Genomic DNA, 11742 nt, shown 5'->3' with positions numbered 1-11742 from the left:
GAAGGAGATTTGGCATTCTTTGTGGTCCTCTTTGGAACTGAGGATGGAGGCAGTGTTTATTATTATTATTATTATTATTACTTATTATTATTATTATTATTATTATTATTATTATTATTATTATTATTATTCAGTAGATGAAACCTATTCATAAGGAACAAACCCACCAAAGGGGTCACTGACTTGAAATTGAAGCTTCCAAAGAATATTAAGTGTCCATCGGGAAGAAGTAAGAGGAAGTGAAGGGAAATACAGAAAAAAGAGATCCCACTTATTAATAAACAAAAAATAAATTAATAAATAGATTGATAGTTAAATAGAAAAAATGGATTAAAATGCAAGAAGAATAGTATTAGGATAGTCTGAAGAAACGCAGTTCAAAAACTGGGATTTACTTCTTTCTTCCTTATAGTCTTCTCTCTTCCTAGGGGCGTGACTATTTGAGCCTTCCCCTTTGCCCTCAAGCGTCGACGGAAGGACCCGGGTTCCATTGCCTTGCGAGCAAGACCACTTCAAACTAATATTCGTCAAGTCACACTGTGCTTTCATTGACTGACACTGTCAGGTACCTGCTAGATGGTCAATTGTGTTGGCTCGTACCAGAGTAAAAGCTATGAAGAGCCTAATGGAGAGAGAGAGAGAGAGAGAGACATGGACCACACATACACACTAATATGAATGACAGACACTGGAACTTGCTACTAAAATAATCAATGTGTTGCAAGTATCTATGGGTCACAATTGGCCTGGAAGTCACTGGAGTGAGAGAGCTTTACTTGAAAATTATAACAATACAAGGCGTGATTCGACCTCCAGCTCACTTGGGCGCGTGAAAGATTTTCCCCTCGTGCATAAGTTGTCAACATTGTATTTCTAACTTTTAACGTAAATTAAGACGTGCTGAAATCTACGGCCAAATATAACAATGTTTCACCAACGAAAATTAAAATAAATACGCCATATTTTATTATAAATTATTGTTCTGAACTGTTTAACGAGCACCTTATTTATTTTTTTACATTGTCATTCTAATAAATAATTCATAAATATCCTATATATCCTATCGTAAAATTCCTGCATCCTTAATTCAACGCGAAACACTCCTTTCAGACCTTTTTAGTCTCTTCCATAGACCTTTCCTACCCCACCCCCAACAACGATAAAGTAGTTTGTAGGCTTACTCCCCGAGCGAGCGAATATGCGATTAATATACGTCAAAATATACACAGAAAATGCTGTGAATATCCAACTAGTCTCGGGGCATATTCCCCTACGACAGCAGGAATTCGGAAGTGAGCAATCTTTGATGTATGTAACCTTGAAGAAGACAGCCACTAAACCATAAACCATGATTTGCAATTTCCCCCAGAGTAAATGTAGGAAGGAGTGTTTTGGCGGGTGCTACAAAGGGCCATAATGCAAGAATGCTAAAGAGGACTACAATACAAAAACACGAAAAATTAATTTCGGTGGTTTTGTTTGATTGGAGCTTTGTTCAGGAAGTTTATCTGTAATATTTAACTCTTTGTCTTGGTTTAATAAGTGGGACTTCTTCTTTTTTCTTGTTTAATAAGTGGGACCTCTTCTTTCTGTATTTTCCTTTACTTCCTCTTACTTCTTCTTCCTGATGGACACCTTGATATTCTTTATAAAAAAAAAAGAGAAGGTTGAATTTCAAGTCAGTGGCCCCTGTGGTGGGATTCTTCCATATGAATAAGTTTCAATTTCTGAATAATAATAATAATAATAATAATAATAATAATAATAATAATAATAATAATAATAATAAATGTTCCATATAAATAGGTTTCATCTACTGAATAATAATAAAAATAATATTCTTTGGAAGCTTGAATATGAAGTCAGTGGCCACTTTAGTGGGCTTGTCCAATATGAAAAGGTTTCATTTATTGAGTATAGGATAATTAACAATAATAATTTAGAAAATTAAAACTTCAGAACTAAAAAAACGAATATTAGTAACAGTAGTAGTAGTAGTTGTTGTTATGATGAGCCTTCGCAACGGCTCTAGGAGGAGTCCACTTACTCCCACAAGACAAAAGAATTGCTCCCACACGAGACACTGCGGAAGAACTTGCTATTCAAGCAGCGTTATCAGACGCGTTATGCCAGGGAACCGTGGAATAACGCGTCGGTATTACACTCCCGTCATGCATGTCTCTCTCTCTCTCTCTCTCTCTCTCTCTCTCTCTCTCTCTCCGCTCCAAAACAGAAATTGACGATTACCGGCTTGGGGGTGACGTCTCAAGTTCACGGGAGATGCCAGGTGGAGTCTCCTATTGTTTTTTGGGTTTCCCACATGTAAATTCATCTGTTATTTTACTTTTTTTGTTTTGTTTTTTGTTTTTCGTGTTTAGTTCTTTCCCCCAAGATCCCTTTCCTGTTTTTATTTTTTTTTTCCTCATCGAACTTCCTTTACGATCCCAAGGTCATTAAATGGTGACTCATTACCAGCGCTTTCTATTGGTCCTGAGAGTCTGATTTTGCTATTTTTAGCTTTGTCCTCAGATCTTGAAAACGACTGAGGCTAGAGGGCTGCAAATTGGTATGATGATCATCCACCCTCCAATCATCTCACATACCAAATTGCAGCCCTCTAGCCTCACTAGTTTTTATCATATTCAAGGTTAAAGGTAACCATGATAGAGCGTCTGGTGCCATTATAGGTCCCAACAATACAGGCCACCAATGGGCCGTGTGTGAAAGTTTCCTGGTCTGCTGCTGAGATTTTCATGCAGCATTATACGCTGCACAAAAAACTGCTGCGCCGAAGCAACTTCGGCTACTTTTTTACTTGTTGTTTTTGCTTTTGTTATTTTGTTATTCTTGTTTTATACTTAAGACGCGAAAGAGTCGACTAACAAATGGGTGAGTAACCAAGGGAAATGCAAAAACTGTTTTTCTGTAATTTTTTATTCATTAGTTTTTTATTTTATTTTATTTTATTTATTTAATTTACTTATTAATTCTAATTTTTTTACTCATTATTGTAAAAAAATAAAAAATAAATAAATATACATATATATATATATATATATATATATATATATATATATATATATATATATATATATACTGTAAAACCTTTATTCAAATTTCGCTTATTTTGAACGTTGGTGCATTGCACCATCAAATAAAAACGTGGCCACCCCCTCGCGCGCCTTTCAGAAACCGCTATTAAACTGGGTACGTTTATATGTGCGTCTTGACTTCTGAGTTTATCAACTGGAGATCAAAATAACTTTCTCAGTTTGCCCAGTTTTTGAGAACCTTCTGTCTTTCAGTCTCGTAAAGTTGTGCTTCTTTTCAATTTCTGTAGTTTTACGAGGTTGTTGATATGGTAGGTTGTTCTAATGTGGAATTCGGTATTGATTCAGTAATTGTGGACACGAATCTGGGAATAGTTCATGTAACTTTTTTTTTAGAAATTGTAATACCAATGCTCTGTTTTTATTATTATTGTTTTTTTTTTAAACAATGCTACCAAGTTACTGATGCCCCTGGAAGTACCAATGGCTTATGATTCAAATACATCATACCCCAAGATAGAGGCGTTCCTAGTGCAGCGTTGTGAATCTTTTGGAGAAGAACGCCCGCTATAGATGGAAAATAAATCAGTCTTATTAATGTGGTGTGTCATATGAAGTCCCAATGAATTGGGTGCTTTGGCCGCAGTTGAGATGTGTCTGAAGTGGAGAGTAGCTTAGTGATGGGTTGTGGAGCCCTTGGTATGAGGAAAAGCCTCATAAATGGCAGACAAGCGGATTGCACTCGTAAACTATACTTATTACAACAAAAACAAGTGAAACGTGCACTATTGAGTTTTCTGTATGAATCTCTCAGTCATGCCCTATAAAACTGTCAGTAGCAGCCAACGAAAATTTCAGCCACGGCCCAGTGGTGGCCTGTGTTGTTGGCACCTATATCAATCATGGCTAACTTCAACCTTGGATAAAATAAAAACTACTGAGGCTAGAGGGCTGCAATTTTGTATGTTTCATAATTGGAGGGTGGATGATAAGCATACCAATTTGCAGCCCTCTAGCCTCAGGAGTTTTTAAGATCTGAGGGAGGGCAGAAAAAGTGCGGACGGACAGACAAAGAGCCATCTCGATGGTTTTGTTTTCCATATTACTAAAATGTAGACAGAATAAGATCCAGATATTATCACCAATGATTTTGGCATCCCATCATCGGAATTTTTAAACGAAATAATAAATAACGACTCAAAATATATAAAAAATGAGAAGGACAACATGGCTTTAGAATACAGACAGCAGAGGGTGGGGGGCGGGGGGGGGGGCCCGGGTGGAGAGAGAGAGCAGGGGGTTGGGAGGGGATTAGGGAGAGGTCTTTTGAACACTAAATAGGTTCTTTCAGTGGTCCGCCTTTTACGAGTAATTGTGCGAAGAGAAGTTTATTTTGTGCCTTTTTATTCACTTGTGGATTAGAGCCTTTTAACTGATGTCTATGCAGTCCGAATCTATCCTCTCTCTCTCTCTCTCTCTCTCTCTCTCTCTCTCTCTCTCTCTCTCTCTTCTCTCTCTCTGTCAAGAAATGTCTAAAGTTAGGCCGTTTTTATCAGTTGATTTAATCTTTGTACGAATTTTTTATTACATATATATGCATTATTATATTTATATATACTTGGATACATTTTTATTATGCGTTGGAAAGAGAGAGAGAGAGAGAGAGAGAGAGAGAGAGAGAGAGAGAGAGAGAGAGAGAGAGAGAGAATGTCAAAATGCTAAAGTCAGCGTTAGCAGCATCAGAGAAAATAGTTTAGTGGAGAAATAGAGAAAATGGTTATTTGATGGGTAACTTACATAAACTCAACATTGACTTACAGTATTATATATCTCAATTAATAATTGCCACATTCCTGCTATTTTTGTTCATAGGTTTTAAATCATAGCATGTCACTAATGTTTTAAAATGCTTCATTATTTTATCATCGTAAGCTTCAACTTATCTATATGGCAGTAGTTTTTAGTAGGAAACTCAATTTAAAAGAAATATTTAATATATTAATAAATATTAATAAACCATGGTGGTATAACACGTAGGAGTCTGCTGCAAAATAATAATAATAATAATAATAATAATAATAATAATAATAATAATAATAATAATAATAATAATAATACGTGAAGTAGAGTATTCAGAATTAAAGAATTATCAGTCTCTTAAAAATTAATCAATTAACAACTAAGTATGTTATTAGCTTTATATAATTTAATATTGACACATTTTCCAATAACATATAGCATCTGAACTTATCAACAAAGATAACTTATATTCAGTTATAATGACTTTATTATCGTTAGATTGTTACGGAAAATGTAATATTTATATATTCATTGGATAACTTTTAATTATCCAAACTTGTTCAGTCAAACTATAACCCATTCCATTCAAAGTCTGTCATGGATAAAAATTGTTAGCAAAAAAAAAAACTTTCACAGAAGCGAAAATTTGTAACAATTTCATAAGTTGTTGAATCAAATGAGAATCCATAGTCAGGTATGAAATGGGTTAGTTAAAAATGAAAATAAAAAAAAGCTTTGATATTATCTTGAATAAAAGCACGATTTGAACCGAGTGGGAGCAGTGATTCTGAAAGGGAGTGTTGTCTATTTATAATACATAGAATTGATTTGAATGTAATTGTTTATTTATTTATATCTATAACTGTTTATTTTGAATAGATTTTTTTTTCACCCCTTTATTAACTTTGTTTATTTTCCTAAACTTTCACAGTAGTGGGAGAGAGGCTGAGTTGCCGCGGAGAAGGGAGTCTACGCTGGGAACCGCTCCTGTGTGTCTTGCCAGAAGGACTGGCAGCTTCGCACGGGGTAAGTTTAGTAGCCGTCTACTTCCAGGCTCCGGAAATCTCTAATCACCTCGTTGTTTCCCCGAGTCGAATTATTATTCCATGTTTCTCTTCAGGTTTTCGTGAGTCATCTTATATTTGTAAGTATTAAATTATATATCGCTATATATATTTATATATATATATATATATATGTTATATATTATTTATATATATATATACACTAATCAAGCAGAAACCACTGAATAGGTTGCTTTTTATTTTTCATCAAGCCAGCTCCGACTGAGAACATTACATGAATTATCATTATGTATTTTTATTTTTATTATTCCAGAAAAAAATATTTTATTTTAATTTATCTTTGATGTGCTTTCTGGTAAGTTTGGCAACGTTGTTTTCTGGCTTAAGATTTTTTTCTGTATTTAAATGGGAAGTTTGTATAATCTGAGATCGTTTTAAACCAGTTTATTCATTTTCGCTTTCTCGGGGAGTAAGCCTACAAGCTACTTCGTTGTTGTCGGTGTTGTTGCTATTCGTGTTGTTCTTGCTGTTGTTGTTCTTGTTGGGGGGTAGGAAAGGTCCATGAAAGACCCTAATAAGTTCTGAAAAAGGTGTTTTGAATTGAGTTAAAGATGCAGGAATTTTAGCATAGGATATTTATGATTGATTTATTAGAATGAAAATGTATAAAATAAACAATGTCCATGTTAAACAGTACAAAACAATTACTTCTAACAAAATACAGCGTATGTATATCAATTCTCGCTGGTGAAACAACAAGCTATCTCAACGAATAAGCAGAAGGTCGGATCATGCCTTGCTGTTGCAGTATTTAACGTTTTTGCTATTGATACTTCATATTGATATCTAATTCTAGGTAAGATTGTCGCTTTTATTCCTCTGTTGCTTGTAACAAGCCTTAGGTGTCCGGTGTAATTATTCTTTATCTGTTAGTCCTGCAAAGTCGACTCTCTCTCTTCTCTCTCTCGTACCTTTTTGTTCGGCATTCTGTTGAGATCAAAGATAATATTCCTTTTTAGTTTTCTGCAAAAGTCTGTCTGTCACTACCTTTTCTGTCTGCCCTCATATCTTAAAAGCGACTTGAAGGCTAGAGGGTGCACAAATTGGTACGTTGATCATCCACCTTCCAACCATCAAACACACTCATTGCAGCCCTCTAACCTCACAAGTTTTTATTTATCTTAAGTTAGAGTTGACCATGGATCATGCGTCTGCCACCACAATAGGCACCAACATTGCAGGCTACTACCGGGTCGTGGTTGAAAGTTTCATGGCCCGCGGCTGAGAGTTTTATCCAGCGTTATACGTTGTATAGAAAACCCGATTGTGCTGAAGAAACTTCGGCGCATTTTTAATTTTTTGAATTTTTTCGGCCCTGGGCTAGATAAGGGTTCCAGGATGCCTCTGCTCTTAAGAGAAATAAGAGGCACTGAGTTGATTATTAGATATCCTGGACTGTCCCTAAATATTAGATATTTTTTACGTGGCTGTGAACCAATCGGTATCTTAGCAACGGGACCTACAGGTTATTGTGGGGTCCGAACCACATTATATGGAGAAATGAATTTCTAATCACCAGAAATAATTCCTCCCTGATTCCGCATTGGCGGCAGCGGGGAGCGAACTCCGATTACCAACTAGACAGTCGAGTACTGAGGAAGTAGAACATCGAGGAAATATGGGGGGCGGGGGGCGGACACACCCATTTAATTTCTCAATAGGAATAACTGACATGCAAATAACGTGACTGGGGTCATTAGTGCGCTCCACCTTTTAGCCCGTGGGTTGTTTACCTGTTGTAGAGTCATTAATGGCTAATTACAGGTGCCTTACAACTGGGTGAAGGTCCTCACGTCTGGAACGCCCTGAGTTTGGGGGGGGGGGGGGGGGGGGTGGGGGGGGGGGGGGGGCGTTGGTTTTAGTTTCTTTCAATGGATGGCTTCATTTTGCAGTGCTTTGTTGGGAATGCTTGTTTTGTTGGTTTATGGTTGTGTCTCTAAAATATTCCTTATATATTATATATATATTATATATATATATATATATATATATTATTCAGTAGATGAAACCTATTCATATAGAACAATTCCACCACCAAAGGGGCCATTATAGACTTGAAATTGAAGCTTTCCAAAGAAATATTAAGGGTGTCATTTCAGGAAGAAGTCAGAGGAAGTAAAGGGAAATAGAGAAAGAATAGATCCCACTTATTATAAATTGGAAAATAATTAGATGAAAATACAATTAATTATTAAAATACAAGGATAATTTCATTAAGGTAGTAATGCATCGCATTTTCGCTTGAACTTCTGAAGAAGTTCCAACTGCAGGACATCCTCTGTAAGGAGGCTGTTCCACAGTCCAATGGTGGGAGGAACAAAGGACCTCTGGAACTCTGGAGAAGTTCGACAACAAAGCATTTACTGCAAATTGGTGCATATTTTATACATCCATACACACATAAATATATATATATATATATATATATATATATATATATATATATATATATATGTGTGTGTGTGTGTGTGTGTGTGTGTGTGTGTGTGTGTGTGTGTGTATCTTAACACGAAAAACATATTTCAGATATCTTCAAACGCTCATAAAATACACAATCTTTCATTAAGATCAAAGATATGTAAGAAAAAAAAAGTAATAAAAAAGACATTCATATTCCATTCCATATTTCCTGTGTTTTTTGTGTGTATGTGTGCGTGTCTCTTTTTTATGTATTTATTTATTTATTTTTTTTTTTTTGTCTATCACAAAGAACAAAGACTTTTAGAATGTCCGGTTTTTTTTTTTCCTTTCGTCTTCAGAAGCACTTAATACCTGGAGGAAATGCTACCGCACAGGTGAGCTCTGGACGCAGGTAGAATAAATGTGGGAGTTCGTTCCTAAAACATCCGACCTCTCCCGTCCACTTTCGTACTTTGGGGATTCAATCTCACATCTTTCAGCCTCTCTTCAGAGGATGCCGTGCTATTGGAACTTCCTCAGAAGGACAGGCGATGATGCAATGCATTACTACCCCTAGTGCTGTTCTTCTTGCAATAAATTTTTATCTGTTTGTTAGATTTTTAATTAATTTTTTTTGTCATATTTTAATAAGTGGGACCTCTTCTTTCTGTATTTCCCTAGACCACCCTCTTACTTCTTCTTCCTCATGAACACCTTACTATTCTTTGGAAGCTTCAATATCAAGTCAGTGTCACCTTTGGTAGGCTTGTTCTATATGAATAGGTTTCATCTACTGAATAATAATAATAATAATAATAATAATAATAATAATAATAATAATAATATTAATAATAATAATAATAATAAAGAAGAAGAAGAAAGAAAAAAATGGATAAGTATCAAGACCTGAAAATAGAAATAAGAAGGATATGGGATATGCCAGTGGAAATCGTACCCATAATCATAGGAGCACTAGGCACGATCCCAAGATCCCTGAAAAGGAATCTAGAAAAACTAGAGGCTGAAGTAGCTCCAGGACTCATGCAGAAGAGTGTGATCCTAGAAACGGCGCACATAGTAAGAAAGTGATGGACTCCTAAGGAGGCAGGATGCAACCCGGAACCCCACACTATAAATACCACCCACTCAAATTGGAGGACTGTGATAGAGCAAAATAATAATAATAATAATAATAATTCAGTTAAAAGAATTGATGGAATCTAATTTTTTTTTCTTTTGTGACGCATTGTGATGCAATTATGTCAGTTAACTCATAAATATACATTCTTTCTTCAGTGGGTTTATTTGGTCTGGTTTCTTATATATATATTTATAGATATATATATATATATATATATTATATATATATTATATATTATATTATATTACCACAGGAAAACGATAGGCAGAAACGTGAGTACCAAGCGCTTTCCCTTTGTTCAGGCATTATCGGGCCACAAAAAAAAAAAAAAAAAAATGAATAAAGGCGAAAGCGCTTGGTACTGACGTTCTGCTTATCATTTTCCGGTGGTATTCGCTTATGTAACGAAGTCACGAGCGTCTACCGTGATTTTGTAAGAATATACATATTTATTATATAATATACTTCTGTCATTGTCTTTTTGTTTGGGTTGGAGAATCTACGATGGGGATTTTGTTCATCTGCTGTGTGTCCTTGATAACATTTTCTTTGTGGCGTAATTAGATATAGATCTTCTTCCTTATCCTGTCATATAGTTTTAGATGTCTCCTGCATGAGTGTTCAAGTGAGATATATACGTTCTTTTAGCGCAATATTACACTAGGGAACAGTTTTACGTCTGTTAATTATTATTATTATTTTTTAAAATCTTATGTCACTCAGTGGGACATGAACGTATATCAATTCCTTTATCCAAGATATATTTATAACCGTTACCCTGATCTTTTAGGTTTATGTAAAAGAGAATTATTATAGAGATGGCTATTTGTCTGTCCATCCGCACTTTTCCTGTCCGCCCTCAGATCTTAAAAACTGCTGAGGACTGCAAATTGTTATGTTGGTCATCCACCTACCAAATTGCAGCCCTCTACCCTTAGATTTTATTTTATTTAAAGTTAAATTTAGTCATAATCGTACTTCTGGCACCACTATAGCTACCAACAACACAGGCCACCCCCGGAACGTGGCTGCGTTTCATGTGCCAAGTGTGAGGACATAACCACACCCTGGCTGAGGGTTTCATGGGCCGTGGCTAAGAGAGTTTCATGGAACGTCGCTAAGGGTTTCGTGGACCGTGGCTGAGAGAAAACACCCCCTGGAACGTGGCTGCGTTTCATGTGCCAAGTGTGAGGACACAACCACACCGTGGCTGAGAGTTTCGTGGACCTCGGTTGAGTTTCGTGGGCTGTGGCTGAGAGGTTCGTGGGCCGCGGCTAAGAGTTTCATAGGCCGCGACTACAAGTTTCATGGGCCGTAGCTGAAAGTTTCGTACAGCATCATACGCTGTACAGAAAACTCGATTGCGCCGAAGGGCGCATTTTGTACTTGTTCATTGTTTCGCATTGGCGAGTGACTCGTTCTACGAAGAAGTTGACGATGATGCCCTGGAATGCCAATAAAAAGAGTGAGAAAAATCAGCCAAAAGGACGTCCTGGGTACTAAAGTTTTCCCAAAAAATATGAAAAAAATATTCCAGCATCCGTGGAAGGGGTCCTTATCCTTTAGGTGACTCCAGAAGACCCCCCCCCCCCCCCCACCCCCCCCCCCCCCCAACAGAGACTTGGCCCAATATGGTTCCATACCCCCTTTCGCTCAAGTCCACTTGAGTCCCTATTTGTTGAAAATAAAACTTGGTATACTTAGTTTAATACAAACTACAGGTATGAATAGCTAGGAATAGAACAAAGAAGAAAATCAGAAGCAGTTACAGTTTTATATATATAGTTATTTATATACAAAATGTACCCACGTATACATCGACGCATTAAGATCAAATATATTCAATTATCCAAGGGGTATGGATACCCCCCTATTAGGAACTCCTGGTGTACTATAAAGGATATCTTACAGAAATAAGTTTGTAGCTGTTTTTGTTCGTAATTATTGTTAGAGTCGAGAGAAACACTTTGTTTGTAGGTGTTAGTACAGTGTTTGTAAGAGGTGAGTTAAACTTTCCGTGTTTAGGTGTAGAGAGGCACATTTTCGCTTACTCGGGGAGTAAGCCTACAAACTGCATTGTTTTTGGGGAGGGGAGTAGGAAAGGTCAATGCAGGAGCCTAAAAAGGTCTGAAAATGGTGTTTCGCGTTGAGTTAAAGAAACAGGAATTTTTGGATATGATATTTGTGATTGATTTATTTGAATGAAAATGTAAAAAAAATGAATAATGTAAATGTTAAATGTTGCAGAACTAATATTTCTAATAAA

The 11742-nt window shown here is 36.3% G+C and overlaps 1 protein-coding gene across 1 annotated transcript in view; it reads left to right on the top strand.

The window, feature by feature from the left end:
- LOC135204840 (uncharacterized) overlaps positions 1-11742 on the top strand; it is a gene marked incomplete in the record, with an annotated part of 387476 nt that overhangs the window by 86599 nt on the left and 289135 nt on the right. The window contains 1 exon segment of the mRNA XM_064235048.1: positions 5782-5876. Coding sequence (XP_064091118.1) covers positions 5782-5876 — 95 coding nt within the window.

The sequence above is a fragment of the Macrobrachium nipponense genome, chromosome 47, assembly GCF_015104395.2.
Source record: "Macrobrachium nipponense isolate FS-2020 chromosome 47, ASM1510439v2, whole genome shotgun sequence".
Lineage (NCBI taxonomy): Eukaryota > Metazoa > Arthropoda > Malacostraca > Decapoda > Palaemonidae > Macrobrachium > Macrobrachium nipponense.
This window is presented reverse-complemented; position numbering and strand designations above follow the sequence as displayed.